General features: G+C 49.9%; 1 protein-coding gene across 5 annotated transcripts; it reads left to right on the plus strand.

The window, feature by feature from the left end:
• The first annotated feature begins 2028 nt into the window (after positions 1 to 2028).
• Positions 2029 to 20293, plus strand: HMGCL (3-hydroxy-3-methylglutaryl-CoA lyase). Of its 5 annotated transcripts, XM_055574155.1 has the most exons (10): positions 2108 to 2158; positions 6130 to 6213; positions 8134 to 8223; positions 8353 to 8460; positions 9128 to 9223; positions 11200 to 11348; positions 13863 to 13926; positions 17010 to 17198; positions 18491 to 18616; positions 19620 to 20293. In XM_055574155.1, the coding sequence occupies exons 4-10, from the start codon at positions 8392 to 8394 to the stop codon at positions 19719 to 19721; spliced, it is 795 nt and encodes a 264-aa protein (XP_055430130.1). In that variant the 5' UTR covers positions 2108 to 2158; positions 6130 to 6213; positions 8134 to 8223; positions 8353 to 8391; the 3' UTR covers positions 19722 to 20293. The 5 variants fall into 5 exon arrangements, with proteins under 5 accessions (XP_055430128.1, XP_055430130.1, XP_055430131.1 ...); XM_055574153.1 differs by lacking the exon at positions 8134 to 8223 and having other exon boundaries at positions 2029 to 2158; XM_055574156.1 differs by lacking the exon at positions 6130 to 6213 and having other exon boundaries at positions 2112 to 2158.
• The last annotated feature ends 209 nt before the right edge of the window (positions 20294 to 20502 follow it).

The raw sequence follows: 20502 nt of genomic DNA on the forward strand, positions 1-20502 counted from the left end.
TCTAACCCCTTCCATTGGTCTGTATGTCATTTATGCCAGTATCACATTGTTTTAATTAATACAGTAAGCTTTGAAATCAGGAATTGTGAGTCTTTCAACTTAGTTCTTTTAAAGAACGTGTTGGCTATTCTGGGTCCTTGAGATCCCTTACGAATTGTTATTGTTGTTCAGTCTCTCAGTCATGTCTGACTCTTTGCAACCCCATGGACTACAACACGCCAGGCTTCCCTGTCCTTCACTGTCTCCCAGAGTTTGCTCAAACTTATTCTAATAAATCAATAATGCCATACAACCATCTCATCCTCTGTCATCCCCTTCTCCTTCTGCCCTCAATCTTTCCCAGCATCACAATCTTTTCCAATGAGTCGGGTCTTCCCATCAGATAGCCAAAGTATTGGAGCTTCAGCTTCAGCATTAGTCCTTCCAATGAATATTCAGTGTTAATTTCCTTTAGTATTGACTGGTTTGATCTCCTTGCTGTCCAAGGAGATTAAGAATTGTAGGATTTTTTTTTTCTATTTCTGCCAAAATCATCACTGGGATTTAAATAGGGTGAATCTGTGTATCACCTTTGGGTAGTATTAACACCATGACGGTATTAAATCTTCCAATTCATGAACACAGATATCTTTTCATTTATTTATGTCTTCTTCAATTTCAGCAATGGTTTGTAGTTTTCAGCGTACAGGTCTTGAAAGTCATATTTATTTTAAATGCCATCTAGTACTTTGGGGTCTTAGACAGTAAAGAATCTGCCTGCAATGCAGGAGACCTAGGTTTGATCCCTGGGTGAGGAAGATCCCCTGGAGAAGGGAAAGACTACCCACTCCAGTATTCTTGACTGGAGAATTCCATGGATAGAGGAGCCTGGCTGGCTACAGTCCTTGGGGTCGAAAAGAGTCAGACAGGACTGATTGACTAACACTTTTCACTCTCAGCCCTCTAGCTGCAGGCTTGAGGATTCTAGCAGTTCTCTAACTGCTATGATGGAGGAAATTTGGGGGGCTGTGGAAGCATAACTAAACACTTATCATGTCTTGTTTTCTCCTTAGCTAAAATCTGAGTCCCTTGAAAACAAGGACAGTGCCTTCTCTGCCTCCCCCAAGAATGCCAGTCAGTGAACGCACTTACCCAGCCAGGAGCCTCAGTGCCTGTTTGCACAATATGTATCTTCCTGCTTAAAATCCTTCGAATGCATTGCTATTAAGATAGCTGTTATTAAGGAGTTAGCCAAAGCCCTGTGGTATAGTCCCTGCCAGTATCTCCCATCTGAGTAGGAAGACCTCTTCTCTGCCTGCTCTCTAGTCATTCTGGCCTTCTTTTCATCTTTCTAAAACAATGTTTTCAAACATATCTAATTGCAGCGTACAGTAAGAAATGTATTTTACAGTGCAACCCAGTTTGTTTTGTAATAACAAACAGAAGCTTTGTAAAGCATTACTTAGCTTTCCTGCTTATACAAGGCACTCTGATATTTTCTGTTTCTTTTAAAAAGTACCGACTAAATTGATATTATTTTGAAAAACACCGCTCTTACGCATTCAATTTCTTTGCCTCGGGGCCTTTGCATACACTGTGCTCTGTCTGAAAAGTTTTTCCTGTATCCTCTTTACCTGGGTAAAGTTTACTTATTCTTCAAGGTATGTAATCAAAGGATGCTTCTCTCTCCGGAGTCGACCGCCTGCATTTAAGTCCTTAAGACCATGATCAATGAGTTAATACATGCAAATAACTCAGAACAGCGCATGGCAAAATAGTAATGCTTGGTCTCATTATTGCAGAAGGTGCGTGTGATTGTTCACATCTGTCTTTCCACACATCCCAGATTACAAAAACTCATTAAGTCAGAGACTGTGGTGAATTTTTGTTCATCTTTATAGAGTCCTCACTTGCCCTTCGCACACAAAAGGCGCTCACAAATGAGGGCTAAGGAAACTACCGAGAAGGAATAGAAACGTCGACAGGCTGGGGGCGGAGCCAGCGCATGGCGTCACCACGGCGCTCCAGAGGCCCCGCCCCGTGGGCGGTGCTATGCCCACCTAGCCGTCCGTGTCACGTGGGACTCCGCTGAAGCGGCCGCGGTGGAAGCTGGGCGGAGATGGCGACAGTGAGGAGGGTTCTCCCGCGGAGGCTGGTGGGCTTGGCGACCCTCCGGGCTGTAAGTGCCCCGTCACGTCCAGGGCCGGTCTTGAAGGCACCGTGAGGGTCAGGGTCTAGGACTCGGCCCCTAGCGGCTGCTCCCGTAGAGGCAGAGCCTAGGACTTTCCTGGTGGTTCAGCGGGTTAAGACTCCGCGCTGCCAGTGCGGGGTGCAGGGGTTTGATCCCTGGTGGGGCAACTGAGATCCCACGGGCAGTTCTGCGCAACCAAATGATTAAAAAAAAATCGATACCATTTCTCTGAGAGGCAAAGCCGGACAGCTCTTTAGGCCAGAGTTGGGAGGCCTTTGAAGTCTTGGACACGACTCTCTGACTCGCCCAGATGCCTTGAGAGGCATGGGAAACTGACCCTCAGAGATGGGGAGCGAGTCTCCCGGGTCGTGGAGACTTGGAATGCCATCCTAGGCGTCCTGCTTCCCTGGCTAGGGCTCTTCTTGCAGACCCTGGCATCTTTCTATCATAGAGCTTCAGACTTCTTTAAGTTCCTCCTTAATGAAAGTCATGAATACTCAAGAATACCCTGCCAGTTCGAGTGGAAAAAGCCAGGCCATCCCCCTCTGTTGTTCTCCATTTCTAGTTCTTGTTGCGTTTGGGGACACTTGGTCCCAGCTAGCTGAGCAGGACTTGGATTGCGTGTTGCTGGATGTGATTCCCCTGGAGTTGTACTTTGGGCTAGTTCGATCCTGATGTTCCGCCTTCTCGCCCATGCTCAGCGAGTGGAGGGAAAGTGTAGGAGACCTAACTGGGTAAAGAGTTGAATACATTGTGTTGGTTAAAGCTCAAGCTGTGACCAGGGGTTCTGAAGCTACTTTTTAGGTTGAGTGACAAATCTCTAAATTCCAGTCATATTGACCTTTAACATGGAAAAAAAAAATCCTCAGGGTTGGTTTGGAGGTTCAGGAAAATGGAACTAAAGCATTTGACATTTTTCTAGCTCTTAGTGATAGGTCAGTTGTTGCTTTAGAGTTTAGAAGGAGTTAAAACTGTGTGCTGCTGCTGCTGCTAAGTCACTTCAGTCGTGTCCGACTCTGTGCGACCCCATAGACGGCAGCCCACCAGGCTCCCCCGTCCCTGGGATTCTCCAGGCAAGAACACTGGAGTGGGTTGCCATTTCCTTCTCCAATGCATGAAAGTGAAAAGTGAAAGTGAAGTCGCTCAGTCATGCCCGACCCTCAGCGACCCCATGGACTGCAGCCTACCAGGCTCCTTCGTCCATGGGATTTTCCAGGCAGGAGTACTGGAGTGGGGTGCCATTGCCTTCTCCGTAAAACTGTGTAGTGGTAAAAATTACATTGTCTTGGCAGTGGGGAAGTGGGTAGGGGGCTCTCAAAAAGCCACTTCGGTGTCTACTAGACCACCGTCCCCCACCAGTTGCTCATTGCAAATAAATCCATGAAGTCCAACTTGAAAAGTTAAGAAAATTAAATGAGATGGTGAAGGTCAGTGTTTGAAAAAACTCCTATTGCAATGAGATGGTAGTGGTCGGCATTCCATGGGGTTACTAGCATAGATTTGATATCAGAACCAGACAGTTAAGTGCAAACTTCCTCACTTCTAGCTGTGTGATTTGGGGTCCTTCTGAGGTAATTTCTTCCTCTGTGGAGTTGGGAGAGTAATATATGATAGTCCCTCATCATATTGAAGCGACTTAGCAGCAGCGCAGCATCATATAGGGACTAAATGAAGTGCTGACGGCTGTGGCGCTGGACTTGAGCCAGGATTAGCTGTTGCTATAGGTACCATAGCCCAGGAGGCTGTGGCTCAGGATTTGTGTGGTTAGAGGGGATTACTTCTATGCAGAACTGTACAAAGGGAATTAACTAGGTGTTTAACCCAGGCAACCCAGGTAGCTCAAACTGTAAAGGATGTGCCTGCAATGCGGGAGACCTGGGTTTGGTCCCTGGGTTGGGAAGATCCCCTGAAGAGCAACCCACTCCGCTATTCTTGCCTGGAGAACTCCATGGACAGAGGAGCCTGGTGGGCTACAGTCCATGGGGTCGCAAAGAGTCAGACACAGCTGAGCAACTAGCACTTAACCCAGGCAAGAGAAAACGGGGGGGACCAGAGGGTGGCCGAGATAAGGTGGCCTAGGGCTTAAGAGCGTGCACTCTAGATCCACACTGCTCAGTAACTAGCTAACCATGTGACCTTGGGAAAATTACTTAATCTTCTTGAACTTCGTATCTCTCATAGTAAAATGGGGACTTTAACAGTTCCTACCTAATAAGGTGTTGAGAGGATCATATGGGTTAATATGTAAAAGGCTCTTTTATGTGCCTAGAAAATAATAGATGCTTCATAAATGTGAATTGTTTTGTTGTTAGTATATGAAGAGTTGTTATGAAGAAGTGTGTTATAGAATCAAGTTGATTCTGTTCTCATAAAAGGAACTTGAAACAAGCTTAACATTCTTTCAACAACATTTACCAGTTATTTATTGAGTCCCTGTTAGGTCTCAGGGCCTCAGGGAAATATAACAATTAATAAAACAGAGTTCCTGCCTCTTGGAGCTTACATTCCAGTGGGATCCTTTTAGGGTAATGTACCAGCAGAGGCTGAACATCCCTACTGGAGGGAGATTCAGTTTGCAGGGACCTTCCAACCTAGCCTGTTGACTTCATGAAATTCAGTGGCTCGTCACCTTAGCCTCTAGGAAACTTTGTTGGCTAAAACCAAGGCCAGTTTGGGCAAGTTAAGTTCCGGCTGATTGATAGCCAGGAATATTTCCTTCCTTAAGGGTTTCGGGAATGGGGATCCTTAGCAGATTGCTAGGGTCTTCCCTCATAGCTCAGTCAGTAAAGAATCTGCCTGTAGTGCAGAAGACCCAGGTTCAATTCCAGGGTCAGGAACATCCTCTAGAGAAGGAAATGGCAACCGACTCCAGTACTCTTGCCTGAAGAATCCCATGGACTGAGAAGCCAGGTGGGCTACAGTCCGTGGGGTCGCAAGAGTTCGGACACAACTTAGCAACTAAACCTCCACCACCAAGTAGATTGCCAGTACCCCTGCCCCTTGCCCTACTTCAGTGTGTTTATCCAGATTAAATCTGGTGAAATGAAATTAATTTAAACAGTAATAAGTAGTACTAAGAACAATAGAGGAAAGTGAGAAAAAAACCTTGTATTACTTGGTGGTGAGGAGGGGAAGATTTTCTATAGAAGACTATACATAGGGCAGACTTTATACAGAGGCGACTCCAGGCCGTTGTGTTAATATCTTCAAATGCTGAAGGTTTTATCTCCTCTCAGACTCACTCTTCTTGTCACCACCCACCCTGTGATCATAACAGAACAGAGCCTCTTCCATCCCTGCCACCCCACAAAGTCCAAGACGACTCCTCTCCACACTTGGCAGTTGTCCTCCTCTGGGGCAGCTGTGCCCCGGGTGTGTGTGCTAAGTCACTTCAGTCGTGGCCGACTCCGTGCGACCCTGTAGACTGTAGCTCACCAGGCTTCTCTCTCCACGGGATTCTCCAGGCAAGAGTACTGGAGTGGGCTGCCATTTCCTTCTCCAGCAGATTTTCCTGACCTAGGGATCGAACCATGTCTTTTAGGTCTCCTGCATTGGCAGGGTTCTTAACCACTGGGAGGGTTCAGTACCACCTGGGAAGGTTCAAGTCAAACTGGGCTTTAGGAGAAATCAGTTCTGTTTGGGGACTTCTAAGTTTGAGAGGTACAAATAGGTTTGTTTAAAGAACAGCCTAATGCCCAGTTGCCAGGTGGTTGGAAATGAGTCTGGATTTCAGGGGAGTTGCAAATGGGGCATACCGCAAGCATGAATCTCTTACTCTGTTCCTAAGGGAAATGTTCTTTTTGTTCTTGATTCTAAAACAGAGCAAATAAGGATTAAAGGGTGAGAAATACTGCTTCTAGTCTCAGTATTGAGGATGGATACATTCTTTCCGATTTGTCCCCCTGGAGAACCGTGACGCTCTCTTCCTGTTACTTTTTGTTCCCTGTTTTAAACCAAAGGTCAGCACCTCATCTGTGGGTACGTTCCCAAAGCAAGTGAAAATTGTGGAAGTTGGTCCTCGAGACGGACTACAAAATGAAAAGGTAAACGCGGAAATCGACTGAAAGAGTTTTCACAGGTACTGAGCGCTCCATGTCGTGGGTGCAGAGCTGTGCCTGACTTTGGGCGCGTCTGGGAGGCCGGGCAGGTGCCCGTGACAGCTCAGCCCCAAGTGTTGTGACCCTGGGTCCCTCTCAAGGCCCCGCGGGGCGGGCTGCATGCGGAGAGCTGCAGGAGTGCGGGGGCAGAGGTCAGGGCGTGCCTCCTCCAGCAGCCACACGTCAGGGGATCTGGCCAGGGGAAGTTGTGAAGGTCACATGCCAAGATTTAGCTGGGGGGTGTCCCTTACAACCCTGGTGTAAGAGCAGGACAGTTGCAAATAACCAACATGTTCAGTATGAGGAAAAGTGGATCAAATACATTAATGACTCCATAAAATGGAATACTGTGAAGCTGTTAATGATATCAGATCAGATCAGATCAGTCGCTCAGTCGTGTCCGACTCTTTGCGACCCCATGAATCGCAGCATAGGAGTATATTAAGTGATGTAAACAGATTATACAATACTGTATATATATAATTACATACATATTTATATATTAATATACACTTAATCTTATATATAAACAAAAAAGTTTGTATATGTGTGGAAGCATCTTCCGAGAAAAGGATCTTAGAACAGTGCTGTGTGATAGAACTTTCTATGAAGATGGAAATGTTGTAGATTTGAGCTGTCCCATACAGTAGCCACTAGATACATGTGGCTGTTAAGCACTTGAATTGTGGCTTGTATGGCTGGGGAATTGAATTTTTAAAATGTAGTTTCAGTTAGTTTAAATTTAAATAACCACATATGGCTCATGTCTAATGTACTGGACTGCACAGATCTAAAAAGTTACCTACCAAGGTATTAAGAGTGTTATCTCTGGCAGGTGTTAGGGTGGTTTTCTTTTGTTTGGGGCGTGTTTTTCTGAAGTAATCATGTGTTAATTATTTTTAAATAAAAAAAAAACCTTAAAATTTTAAAGCATGCTTGCTGCTGCTGCTAAGTCGCTTCAGTCGTGTCCGACTCTGTGCAACCCCATAGACAGCAGCCCACCAGGCTCCCCCATCCCTGGGATTCTCCAGGCAAGAACACTGGAGTGGGTTGCCATTTCCTTCTCCAATGCATGAATGTGAAAAGTGAAAGTGAAGTCGCTCAGTCGTGTCTGACTCTTAGTGACCCCATGGACTGCAGCCTACCAGGCTCCTCCGTCCATGGGATTTTCCTGGCAAGAGTACTGGAGCATGCTTAGTCTACCTTTAATAATGAATGTTGGTTGTAAAAGTCAGTTGTAAGGTCTCTGAGGGCAGGATTGTGTCTGTTCTGCTCACCACTATATCTGTAGCTCCTAGCACATTCCTTGGAGTAGGGTGAGCTCTAAAAAGTTACTTGTGGAATGGATTAAATTAGAACAGTGGGAGAGAAATTGGGGGTGGAAGGGGCTGGTGAGAAGGATTTGGGAGTTTTAGGATTTTGGACCCAATCTTGTAGGGACTAGGCAGCCAGGGGAAGCGTTTGAGCAGGAGGGTGAGATAATAGAGACTGTGTGTTAGAAGGATTCCTGTGTGGGATGAATTGGTAGGACCATGGCGTCACATACTTGGGATGATAGTAGATTTGGAAATAAGAATCCACAGAGTCTGGTGAGCAGCTAGACAGGGCGTGGGGGGCGGGGAGAAAGAAGTAGTGGAGCATGTGAGGATGAGACCCTGTGCCACCTGAGACGGAAGGAGGAAGGTGTGGCCCGTTGGAGGCCATGTCTCATAGGATCCAGAGGGTTAGTCATCTCCGCCCTTTCAGGCCATGGCTCACTGGTCTCAATCTGGTTTTGATGGGGTCATAAAGTAACAGAGCTTTAGTTTAAAAGCCCATATGACGGGCAAATACTGTTTCCATTGTAAGTATTAACTCCTTTTCAAGTGAGAAACTGCTTCCACTGCAAAATGCTGTCTGTGGAGCTGGAAGACAAGCCTGTACTGCACCTATTGGCAGGATTACGTGTGAATTCAGGTTGGTGTCTGACAGTGGAGACAGTGGAGCGGGTGCTGTAGAAAAAGCTGAACTGACTGCATTCTGAGACCATTTCGTGACTCACTTGGCCAGCCTGTCTTTTTCTGGTGTTTTCTCTCTGCATTACAGAATATTGTACCTACTCCAGTGAAAATCAAGCTGATAGACATGCTTTCCGAAGCAGGACTCCCTGTGGTAGAAGCCACCAGCTTCGTGTCTCCCAAATGGGTTCCGCAGGTGAGCCCCGGCCTGCAGGCACATCTTAGATGCATTGGAAGTAAGTGGAGGTCAGGATGTAGGTTTCCAGGTCCTCGCTTTCGTGAGCTCTCAGTGCTTCATAGTAACATGTGCGGCGAAGGAGGGTGACTTGGGAGGAAGACTCGGTCTTGGCTGTGCCCCGCTTTGCCTGGTGAGGCCTTCCCCTCCCCAGGTTCAAGGTGACGTCTCTGGCTCTAGAAGCCTAGAATCTCTAGCCCTGTCTAGAGATGTGGCTTCTGTGTTTGTCGAAAGGGGAAGCTGGACAGCTCCTGCATCACAGAGACAGCCAAATGGGAAGAAAGATCCTGGTCCAGCTGAGTGTTAGGTGACAGGGAGCTGAGCCCAGGGTCGGGCTCAGAGCACGTTCTCAGCCAGTGGCTAGAAGTATCATTGCTGCTGGTGCGGCTCATGTAGAGTCGACAGTGTTAGCCACATGGAGAAACTGGGGTTCTCACCCATGCCAGGGAGCCTTCTGGCTCATCAGCCATCAAACAAGTAGTGAAAGCTTTGGGGAGACTCAGCTCTGCAAAAGGCCTCTTTTCTCCAAGGGTCCTGGAGAACAGAGATTTTGTGCTAAAAAGGCTTTCTCTGCCTGAGCTCTCTGCCACCTTGGTGGTGAATTGGCAATGTCTCCTTTGGCTCCCAGATGGCTGACCATGCTGAAGTCTTGAAAGGCATCCAGAAATTTCCTGGCGTCAACTACCCAGTCCTGACCCCAAACTTCAAAGGCTTCCAGGCAGCGGTAAGAGACTCATTTTTGGTTGGGGAGTGCCCCTGAAAAGAGATGGATGGCATGGGCCCCTGTCTTGTCCCTGGGCCTCAGTCTCTGTCCCAGGATTCTGTCCGAACGACTTTTGTCTCCAGCAGTGGTGGGCACCGTCAGACAGACCCGGGGTGGGGGGTCCTGGCCCCGCCACTCTCAGCTCTCTGATTTGACAAGCTGTTAAACCTCTTTGAGCCTCAGGTTCTGCCCATGAAATAAGGTTAATGGCAGTACCTACCATTGTGAGGATTTCAGAGGACAGGATGCACATAAATTGCTTAGTAAGAGCCTGGTAGAAGGCGAGTGCTTAGTAAATGTTCACTCCTGTTCCTGTCGCCCATCTCCTCTTGAGAGGTAAGCAAGCTGTCCACAAATTTAGAGGTAGTTGCTAGTATCTAACTTTTTTATCATTTCAGATGAGACTTTCTTTGGAGATGTTGATTCTGAATTTAGGCCAAAAGGGACTTGCGGGTGGTGCCGGCAGCAGCACTGTGGGTCCTTGGGGAAGGCCACGGCTTCTTTGTTTTGGGATATGAGTCACTGTATTAATTTCCTACGGCTGCCATTACACAATACCAAACACTCGGTGAAAGGTGAAAGAGAACAGAAACGTTCTCTCTCCCAGGCAGCGGGCTGCAAGTCCGCACAGGGTGGCAGCAGGTTCCTTCGGAGGCCCTGAGAGGGCATCGTTCCTGCCTCTCGGCCAGTTTCCGGCGATGATCAGCAGTCCTCAGTGTTCCTCAGCCTGTGGGCGCATCACTTCAGGGTCCACCTCTACCTTTGCCGGCCTTTCCTCTATCTTCACACGAGCGCCTTCTTATTACAGAGTGGAGACCAATATGACCTCATGTTAACCCTGTACATCTATCTACAGTGATCCTGCTATCAAACAGGGTCACATTCTGAGGTTCTGGGGGTTGTTGTTGTTCAGTCACCCAGTCGTGTCCAACTCTTTGTGACCCCATGGACTGCAGCACATCAGGCTTCCCTGTCCCTCACCATCTCCTGAAGTTTGTCCAAGTTCATGTCCATTGCATCAGTGATGCCATCCAGCTTTCTCATCCTCTGACACCCTGTTCTTCTGCCCTCAGTCTTTCCCAGCATCAGGGACTTTTCCAATGAGTCTGCTGTTCGCATCAAATGACTAAAATCCTGGAGCTTCAGCTTCCACATCCTTCCAGTGAATATTAAGATTGACTGGTTTGATCTCCTTGCTGTGCAAGGGACTTTCAGGAGTCTCCTCCAGCACCACAGTTTGAAGGCATCAATTCTTTGGCGTTCTGCCTTCTTTACAGTCCAGCTCTCACAACTGTACATGACCACTGGGAAGACCATAGCCTTGACTATACGGACCTCTGTTGGCAGAATAATGTCTCTGCTTTTGAACATACTGTCTAGGCCTGTCATAGCTTTCCTGCCAAGAAGCACTCGTCTTCTGACTTCATGGCTGCAGTCACCATCCGCAGTGACTTTAGAGCCCAAGAAGAGGAAATCCGTCACTACTTCCACTTTTTCCCCTTCTATTTGCCATGCAGTAATGGAGCTGGATGCCATGATCTTATTTTTTTTTTTTTTTTTTTTAATTTAGTTTGAGGCCGGCTCTTTCACTCTCCTTCATGCTCATCAAGAGGCTCTTTAGTTCCTTTTCACTTTCTGCCATTAGAGTGGTATCATCTGCAGATCTGAGGTTATTGATGTTTCTCCCGCCTATCTTAAGATTTTAAGCATGACCTTCCTCACATGGGAGATGAGTGCAATTGTCCAGTGGTTAACACATTCTTTTAGTACTACCCTTTTTGGGAATTGGGTTGAGGATTGACCTTTTCCAGGATAGTACTGGGGGTTAGAGGGACACAATTCAACTTATAGTAGTACTCATATGTCATAAAATTCACTCTGGGTGGGTATTCCATCAAGAGAAAATCGCTGAAAGGAATTCACCTGGCTGTTGGCAGGTGGCTGCTGGAGCCAAGGAAGTGGCCATCTTTGGAGCCGCCTCTGAACTCTTCACCAAGAAGAACATCAACTGCTCCATAGATGAGAGTTTGCAGCGGTTTGATGAAATCTTGAAGGCAGCTCGGGCAGCCAATATCTCTGTGCGGGGGTGAGTCTGGCCACCCTGGTGCTGCTTCTCCTTTCCTCAGAGCATTCTGGAACAGGGCCAGCCTCTGACTCCAGCGACCTCCCTCACAGGCTCCTTATCCTGGGTGCAGGGAGCCAGAGCTCCACACCCAGACATCTTTTCCCAAGTAAACAGGGTCAGAAGAAATCCTGGCAAGTGCTTTCCCCAAACCTGATTTTTGGATCCTTTCACCCCACGAATCTAGCAGGACAGGGTCCTAAACAGGGCTTGTGGAGGTCAGCGTAACCCTGGCTCCACCACCAGCTCGTCACACGTCCCTGAGGAATCCCCTCAGCCTCTGAGGTGTCTCCAGCATCACATCTTTAATGGCAGCAGTGCCAGGCGTTGTCCGCGTATTATCTGAAGGTAGCCTCTCAGGCACCCAGCACGGAGGGCACTCTCCCCGCTTCCAGATGACGAAATTGAGGCTCCAGAAGGATGAAGAGTCTGCTGTAAGGTCACAACCGACTGCAGCCAGAATGCGTGTCCGATCACATTGCCGCCTGGTTGAACGTCTGCCAGTGCTCGTCAACTGCAGACTTCAGCGGGTTTACAGCCCCTGCGCAGCTCAGCCCCTGTCGCTCTCTGCAGCTCACGTCTCCCCTCCGGCCCTTTTTCCTCTGCACACTGCGTTCAGCCAGTGGGAACCTCTTTCCGTCTGTCACATGGGCCAGTTCTCTCCTGCCCCGGGCCTTTGCACGTGCTTTCCATAGACTCAGACCACCCTTCCTTCTACATCCTACTTGCCAGGGCTCACTCCTGCTCACCTTCAGGTCCTCTCCTGGTGCCAGTTTCTCCAAGAAGCTTGCTTCTCTTCCCTCAGGTGGAGTTGGTACCCCTCCTCTGGGCTCCCAGAGTCCCCTGGACATCCTCTGACATAGCACTTACCGCTTGTTACATTCTCTGCTGCCTCCTGCCTCCCACTAGACTCTGTGCTCTGTGAAGGCGGAGCCCACATCTCCGTCAGTCCCTGGTGTGTGCTGTCTCCCATCTCTGGGCCTAGCACGTAGCAGGTGTTCAGAAACCGATAGGCAGATGGATGGATGGGAAAGCAAGGACGTGTCAGGTCTGCCTGACTCCCAAGTCTGTGCTCTTTCCTCAGCATTTCTTTTAGCTTTTCCATGCTCAGCAGTGATTGGAGAGTAAGGAGAATGAAGATGGCAAAATACACTGAGTTGTTTGAGTCTGAAATTATTTATCCAGCAAACACTTATTCTGCCTCTTAATATGCAGCATCATTTGTTAGACTCTAAAAGATTTTAATGGAGCCTCTGCCTCAGTGGGATGAGTGGGCTCAGAAAGCGTCTACACTCAAGATCCAGACCCCTCACCACAGCTCAACAAGCCCCCATGATCAGGATGGTGGCCGCCTCTCCAGCCCCCTGTTGCACCCCTTTGCCCCTTGCTCCCCACACCTGTTTTTCTGTCCTTTGTTGTATGTTTTGAGCACACCTACTCTTTGATTGGACTTCCCTGGTGGCTCAGTGGTGAGAATCTGCCTGCCACTGCAGGAGCTGCAGGTTCAATCCCTGGGTCAGGAAGATGCCCTGGAGAAGGAAATGACCACCCACTCCAGTATTCTTGCCTGTAGAATCCCAAGGACAGAGGAACCTGGCAGGCTACAGTCCATGGGGTCGCAAAGAGTCAGACACAACTGAGCGACTGAACAGCTCTTCCACCTGGGGGCCTCTGCACTGGTCCTTTGCCTGGAACGCGGCTCTCCCCGCCACCTCAGTCAAGTGTCGCATCCTCACAAAGTCTTCCCGGGCCATCCTAGCTGCGGTCGGCCTCCGGTGCTCCTGCCACACTTCCCTTGTCTCTCCTTCACGGCACATCACTTTCTGAGATTACCTCCTTTCCCTACTAGATCTGATTTATCATCTGTCTCCCTAACCTGAAACCTTAAGCTCCGTGGCGGTGGGGACCTGCTTGGCCTTGCTCACTGCCCTTCTCCAGTGCCTGGCGCACCGTGGGCAGCTCAGTAAACCTCAGTCGAATAAATGAGTGTACGCGCCCCCTGGCAGCCCGCCGGAGCCGCTGACCCCTCGGGCCTCAGGCCAGCCCAGCTTTCTTGTGCCCGCTTCAGTTTCATGTACCCTTCCTTGGTTCTTTCCTGAGGGGAGCCCCCCCTGGGCCCATGTTCTGCTCTCCTCACCCCGTGCGGTCAGCTGGCTGCTCATAGAGCTCCTCCTCTGTGGCTGGTCTCTGGCTGCCTCTCCTGAGACCTGGGCATCATCGGCCTCCTCACCCACAGGCCCGTTGGCTTCTTCCCTTCCCTGCGTGGCACTGCACTGCCCACTCCTGGCGCTGAGCGCCACTGCCATCGTCTGGCTCACCAGCATGGAATTAACCTTTGCCCCGGGCCCTCAGCCTCCTGCCCGGCCTCAGGTTTGGGTGGGGCTAACCAGGGCGATGTGTCAAACAGCCAGCCTGCCCCAGCGCTGTTAGCCAGAGAGCCCAGGCGCACTGACACCATTCCTCCCTGTTTTCCCACAGGTACGTCTCCTGTGTGCTTGGATGTCCCTACGAAGGGAACATCTCCCCGGCTAAAGTCGCTGAGGTCTGTGTGTGCGTGTGTCCGGCAGGGGAGGGGCGGGTTCACGAGGCTTGGCTTCCATGCCTGCCCTGAGTGTGCAGGTTACTCTCGCCGCCCTTTCCTGGTGGGTCACTGATTTCATTTGTTCACTCAGCTCCTTCCTTAAGACCCTCTGAGAGCACAGCCCTGCACTCACCCCAGTGTGGGGCCACTCCTAGCCTGACAGGGAGTCTCTGAAGCCTCTGCCCTCTACCCCAGAGCGGAAGCCTCTGACTCAGTTCCCAGGCTGGTCAGTGAAAGGTGATGACTGAGGTGAGGATCCTCTGCAGAGGGCTTCCTTCTTGTGCTTGGGGAGACATCCTGGAATGCGAAGTCAAGTGGGTGAGCCTTAGGAAGCATCACTACGGACAAAGCTAGTGGAGGTGATGGAATTCCAGTTGAGCTATTTCAAATCTTAAAAGATGATGCTGTGAAAGTGCTGCACTCAGTATGTCAGCAAATTTGGAAAACTCAGCAGTGGCCACAGGACAGGAAAAGTTTAGTTTTCATTACAATCCTAAAGAAAGGCAATGCCAAAGAATGCTCAAACTACTGCACAGTTGCAGTCATCTCACACACTAGCAAAGTAATGCTCAAAATTCTCCAAGCCAGGCTTCAACAGTACATGAACTGTGAACTTCCAGATCTTCAGGCTGGTTTTAGAAAAGGCAGAGGAACCAGAGACCAAATTGCCAACATCTGTTGGATCACTGAAAAAGCGAGAGAGTTCCAGAAAAACATCTACTTCTGTTTTATCCACTATGCCAAAGCTTTTGTGTAGATCACCACAAACTGTGGGAAATTCTTCAAGAGATGGGAATTCCAGACCACCTGACCTGCCTCCTGAGAAATCTGTATGCAGGTCAAGAAGCAACAGTTATAACTGGACATGGAACAACAGATTGGTTCCAAATTGGGAAAGGAGTACATCAAGGCTATATATCGACACCCTGCTTATTTAACTTACATGCAGAGTACATCATGCGAAATGCCGGGCTGGATGAAGCACAAGCTGGAATCAAGATTTCCAGGAAAAATATTAATAACCTCAGATATGCAGATGATACCACCCTTATAGCAGAAAGCTAAGATGAACTAAAGAGCCTCTTGATGAAAGTGGAAGAGGAGAGTGAAAAAGTTGGCTTAAAACTCAACATTCAGAAAACTAAGATCATGGCCTTCAGTCCCATCACTTCATGGCAAATAGATGGGGAAACAGTGGAAACAGTGAGAGACTTTATTTTGGGGGCTCCAAAATCACTGCAGATGGTGACTGCAGCCATGAAATTAAAAGATGCTTGCTCCTTGGAAGAAAAGTTATGATGAACCTAGACGGCATATTAAAAAGCAGAGACATTACTTTGCCAATAAAAGTCCATCTAGTCAAAGCTATGGTTTTTCCAGTAGTCATGTATGGATGTGAGAGTTGAACTATAAAGAAAGCTGAGTGCCAAAAAATTGATGCTTTTGAACTGTGGTGTTGGAGAAGACTCAAGAGTCCCTTGGACTGCAAGGAGATCCAGCCAGTCCATCCTAAAGGACATCGGTCCTGAATATTCATTGGAAGGACTGATGTTGAAGCTGCAACTCCAGTACTTTGGCCACCTGATGCAAAGAACTGACTCAATGGAAAAGACCCTGCTGCTGGGAAAGATTGAAGGTGGGAGGAGAAGAAGACAACAGAGGATGAGATGGTTGGATGGCATCACCGATTTGATGGACATGAGTTTGAGCAAGCTCTGGGAGTTGGTGATGGACAGGGAAGCCTGGCATCTTGCAGTCCATGGTGTCACAAAGAGTCAGGACACGACTGAGCAACTGAACTGAGAAGAACACGGGGCAGGAAATGAGTTCGAGCAACCCAAGAGCTTGTGTCATTTTGTCCTCAAAGCCACCCTGCAGGAAATTCCTTGGTTAGAACTCCATGCTCTCAATGCCATGGGCCCAGGGTTCGATCCCTGGTTGGGGAACTAAGATCCTGCATGTGGCACAGAGTGGCCAAAACAAAACAAACAGATCACCCTGCACTTCTGGAGTTCTTGTTATTCCAGTTTATGGTTAAGGAAACTGACACCGACTGACTTGCATGCAGGTTGCATGTGGAGAAAGCAGGGCTCAGCTCCTGTCTGTCTGCCTCCAGTGCCCTCCTGCTCTTCCTGCACACCAGGTAGCAGCCAGAAACGAGCGGTGGCTAACAGGAGCCACTGCTTCCTGAGAGTGGCCACTGCAGTCCAGACCTTAGCCTCCTGCTCCCCAGTCCTCCCCAAAGGCTCGTCCTCGTTTTTCAGGAGCAGAGATTGAAGCTCAGGGAAGTGAGGTCCGCTGCCAAGGTTCCCCAGCCAGTGAGCAGCAGGACTGGGGCATTACTTCAGCATCATGTCACTCCGCCACCCGCCACCTTTGCTGCATCCTCTCCCGCCCACCAGCTGCCACGGGCTCCTTGTCACCCTGCCTGCGTGGGCAGTGGAGGAGGGGGCCCACCATTTCCTTCATCCCACAGACCACTGTTGAGTATCGAGTATCGTTTCCGTCCTCGGCCCTGCCACATCCTTCCTCCCCCTTCTCCCTAGAGCAGCAGAGGGCAGCATCTCCTCATGGAGCAGATCCCGCTCTGGTTCTGCCATGATCTTAGCTGTTTATGGATGGGATTCTGAATTTTTCATAGCCAGGTCCTTCTCTTAAAAATAGAGAACTAGCACTTCAGACCCCTGACTTCACACATCTGCTTACCAAGGATAGAGCCACGTGAAGGGAATCAGTTCTCCTGATTCCCGCCCCAGGTCTGACACCGTAGGTGAAGGTGGTAAGGGAAGGACCAGCTGGAGTCTGAGACCCTCGGAGGAAAGCTGCAGGGGTTAGAGCCCGGGGCCCGCACCGATGGCCAGCGCTGCTCCTCACATCTGTCTCCCAATGAGCAGAGTGAGGAATCAGTCCCACTCACAGAGTTAGTTGTAAGGAGTCTCTGGTCCAGGAGGAGCTTGGTGCCTCGGACATGGAGGTGTTCTGCGTAGGCCAAGGACCCCGGCTTGAGGAATCCGGGTCCTCCAAGAGCCTGTTTGTCTCCCCAGGTCACCAAGAAGCTGTACTCCATGGGCTGCTACGAGATCTCCCTGGGGGACACCATCGGCGTGGGCACCCCTGGGGCCATGAAGGACATGCTGTCTGCTGTCCTGCAGGAGGTGCCAGTGACAGCCCTGGCTGTCCACTGCCATGACACCTACGGCCAGGCCCTGGCCAACACCTTGACGGCCCTGCAGGTAATCAGGGCACGTCCTCAGATAGAGGCACACGTCCATTCTCCCAAAGGGCAGGGCAGCAGGACAGCTGTGTTTCATTTATTTTTTGAGCAAGCCTTCACTGTGTGCCCACACCTGTGTGCCAGGCCCTGGGCTGGCCATGGTGGACACAGACATGCCACCCTGCCCTGAAAGTGCCTGCATCTGTCTGTCAGGAGAGACAGTGGAGAGTTAGGTGACAATCCTAATGCACTGTGACAATGTCATGGGGACTGAGGACGGTCCCCATCCCAGCTGGGGGTGGGGGAGGGCAGAGAGGATTCGCCAGAGAAAGCCTCAGCGAGGCTTGAAGGACATGAAGCTGAGCAGTTGAAAAAGGGAAGCGGAAAGGTGACCAGGCAGCACTGCATTGTAAACGAGACTAAGGCGGAGTCGGGAGGACTGGGGTGCCCTGACCCCACCGCAGCATGCAGGGCTGCGAGTGCGCATGCGTGCACCAGTAGGGGGGTGGGGGGGAGCCTCTGATGCTCTTTGCCCAGAGACTGGACCAAGACCTCAGACTGAGTTTCTCTTGAGGTTAGCTTCTTGTGGGTTGGCCAAGAACAAGGGTCCAATGGCCCAAGAGTCCCTTAGAAAGTTCTGCATGTCTGACCACAGGCTGCCTTGCTGCAGGAAGTCTAGTGTAGTGTTTAGGTTAGTAGAGCAACCCTGCGCCGCCTTTTTTTACCCATTTTTATCTCTCACGTTACCTCCTTGAGGCTCATGTCTTTAAGCCAAATGATTCTATGACTTTCTGGGTCTTATTTTCTCAGAGTTGAGGCTTAAGGAGAAAGAAAATCAAACAGTCATCTCGGAAAGTGGGAGCAACTGATCGAGAGAAGTGGGATTAATCCAGAGAAGCGACCTTGGGGTCAGAGGCCTGACGTGGGGTGCAGGAGAGGGGGTGGTAAACGAGTACAGGAAAACAACAGGAGTCTGAAACCTCAGCAGTTGGGAGGAGTTACTTTAGGTGAGCGATCAGGGAGGGCGTCTCTGAGGAGGCAGCTTTTAGGCTGAGAAGGAGAAGTTGAGGAGCCAACCATGAAAGGAAGGAGGAAAGATTCCTGGCAGAGGAAACTGTAGTAAAAAAGACTCACACTGTTTTAGGAACCAAAAAGAGGAACAGTTTCTTTCAGTGGGATTTTCATAAACTGAAGGAATGAATAATTTGAGTGGAATTTCAGGCAGCCACTGAGAGGGAGGTTTACCAGGACCAGCTTGGTAGGCTCAGACCCCCCACAGTGACAGCCATGTTCCACCATCCTTGTTTTCAGATGGGAGTGAGTGTCGTGGACTCTTCCGTGGCAGGACTGGGAGGCTGTCCCTATGCACAGGGGGCGTCGGGAAACTTGGCCACCGAGGACCTGGTCTACATGCTGGCCGGCCTGGGCATTCACACGGTAAGCCCACCTGCCCCCTGGTGGTGACGGCCCCGAGCTGACTGGAGCTCTGCCTGAAGCCGGAGCTGCTGGGTTTGTTCCGGGTTTTTGTGGTGGCGTTGGTGCAGTTAGGAGGGGAAGGGCGCCACGGGACTAAGGCTTTTCTGTCATATGATTTGAGATAACAGAGTGTGGTCGATGGGGGCTATGAGAAGGCCAGGCCCTTGGCGCGGGTTTGAGAATTCCATCTGAGGCGGCACCAGGGTGCAAGGAAAGAGCCCTGGAAGGGGCAAGGCCACAGCCTGAAATGAGTCGGTTCTCTCTGGACCTTTGTTTTCTCCTCTGGAAAAAATGAGGGCAATAGAATTGCACGCCCTCCCCGCCCATCCCCCGGGCTCTGCCAGAGTCAGTGAGGGCCCGCAGCGTGGGCTGGAAACACTATAGCATCTGTGCTTTGAGATCAGACAGACTGGGTTTAAAACCTAGTCCTGCCACTCAGGCTGTATGACCTGACAGATGACTTCAGCACTTTGGGCCTAAGAAATGGGAATAAATAATAGCACTTATCTCATAGGATAAGAAAGAAAATGTAGCCCAGAGCTAAGCAAATAGTACACAGCAGTAAATAGGAGCTGCTCGTTAATATAAAGAGATTTCGGTGTGGCCTTTTTAGCTGGTGTTTCTACCCCTGCTGCTCTGCCTCGTTACCCTGACTTCATACGCAGCGTTTGACCACTGTGGGCCCGGCCTGTGCTAGACCCTGGAGTACCGAACAGGACTACTAGCTCCCTTCCAGGGTGCGGCACCTCAAACCATGTCACACACTGAGGGCAGTCAGAGGGGAACCCCATGTGCCAGGAGGACACCACCTCACAGCCACCCGGTGGTTGTTTTAGGGGAACAAGAACATGATTGTCTTCACCTTCACTTTCTCAGCAGCACGGTTTTCTGTCCATTCGGATGTTTCCCTGGGTGTTGAGGGCAGGTTGTGACTTAACTGCATCCTCTGACTTGTTTCTCAAAGGGTGTGAACCTCCAGAAGCTCCTGGAAGCCGGGGCCTTCATCTGTCAAGCCCTGAACAGAAGAACCAACTCCAAAGTGGCTCAGGCTACCTGTAAACTGTGAGCCACTGGGTCCCTGAGCCCTGGGGACCGTGTGGGAATAGGGACAGCTGTGGATGAATCATGGATGGCATGTGGAAATGGGAATGCGATCAACTGGCGCAGGCACTTCACTGTCAGCTCTGCACATGGGTCTCTCCTGGAAGGAAGGAGGTGGACAGGAGCTGCCTGGCTGCAGGCCCTTCCTGCCTGACCTGAGTATGAGTGAGAGGTTTGGGCAGCTGGAGGTCTCCTGCCACCTGGACCCAAAGGCCCAGGAGTTGAAAGCCTGAGGGCTCTTGGGAACCCAATTCTCTGGCCTGGGTTGATCCTCAAGTCTCATCTCTGGGTGAAACCTGCCAGCTGGCCACTCTCCACAACTTGCTGCTGCCATATTCTTGAGGGCCATCGCTCTGACTTTGTAGGGCAAAGGGGCCTGGAGGAATTTTTCCCTCAGCTGGCAGAGGGCACTTGGTGAAGGGGTGAGGGCTGAGCAGCTGTGGTGGCCACCTGCCAACTCCAGCACCTCTGCAAAATCTCCACTTTGAACATGATTGTTGAAAACAGATTACATAATTAAAGGTTTAATGACAACCATTCCAGTGTTCTCTTGTGCAAATGTGTGTATACATGAGACGGGGCGGAAAGCATCTTTACATTTCCTCTGAGAGGAAAACGGAGGCTTCAGTTAATTAACCTCTGAATTTTCTCTCTCCTCCTCCTCCTGAGAATTGGGGAAATCGGTGGTAATGACTTACTCAGCACTGACCAGGGAACCCTGGAGAGGTGGTTTCTGAGGCTGTTGG

The sequence above is a fragment of the Bubalus kerabau genome, chromosome 3, assembly GCF_029407905.1.
Source record: "Bubalus kerabau isolate K-KA32 ecotype Philippines breed swamp buffalo chromosome 3, PCC_UOA_SB_1v2, whole genome shotgun sequence".
NCBI classification, from domain to species: Eukaryota; Metazoa; Chordata; class Mammalia; order Artiodactyla; family Bovidae; genus Bubalus; species Bubalus kerabau.

Excerpts from the sequence above, each read along its gene's own strand:
- HMGCL (XM_055574153.1), top strand. The coding sequence starts at position 2,099 with ATGGCGACAGTGAGGAGGGTTCTCCCGCGGAGGCTGGTGGGCTTGGCG. Across the intron at positions 2,159-6,129 it reads GCTTGGCGACCCTCCGGGCT|GTCAGCACCTCATCTGTGGG; the intron begins GTAAGTGCCCCG and ends TTTAAACCAAAG. Across the intron at positions 13,927-17,009 it reads CCCCGGCTAAAGTCGCTGAG|GTCACCAAGAAGCTGTACTC; the intron begins GTCTGTGTGTGC and ends TTGTCTCCCCAG.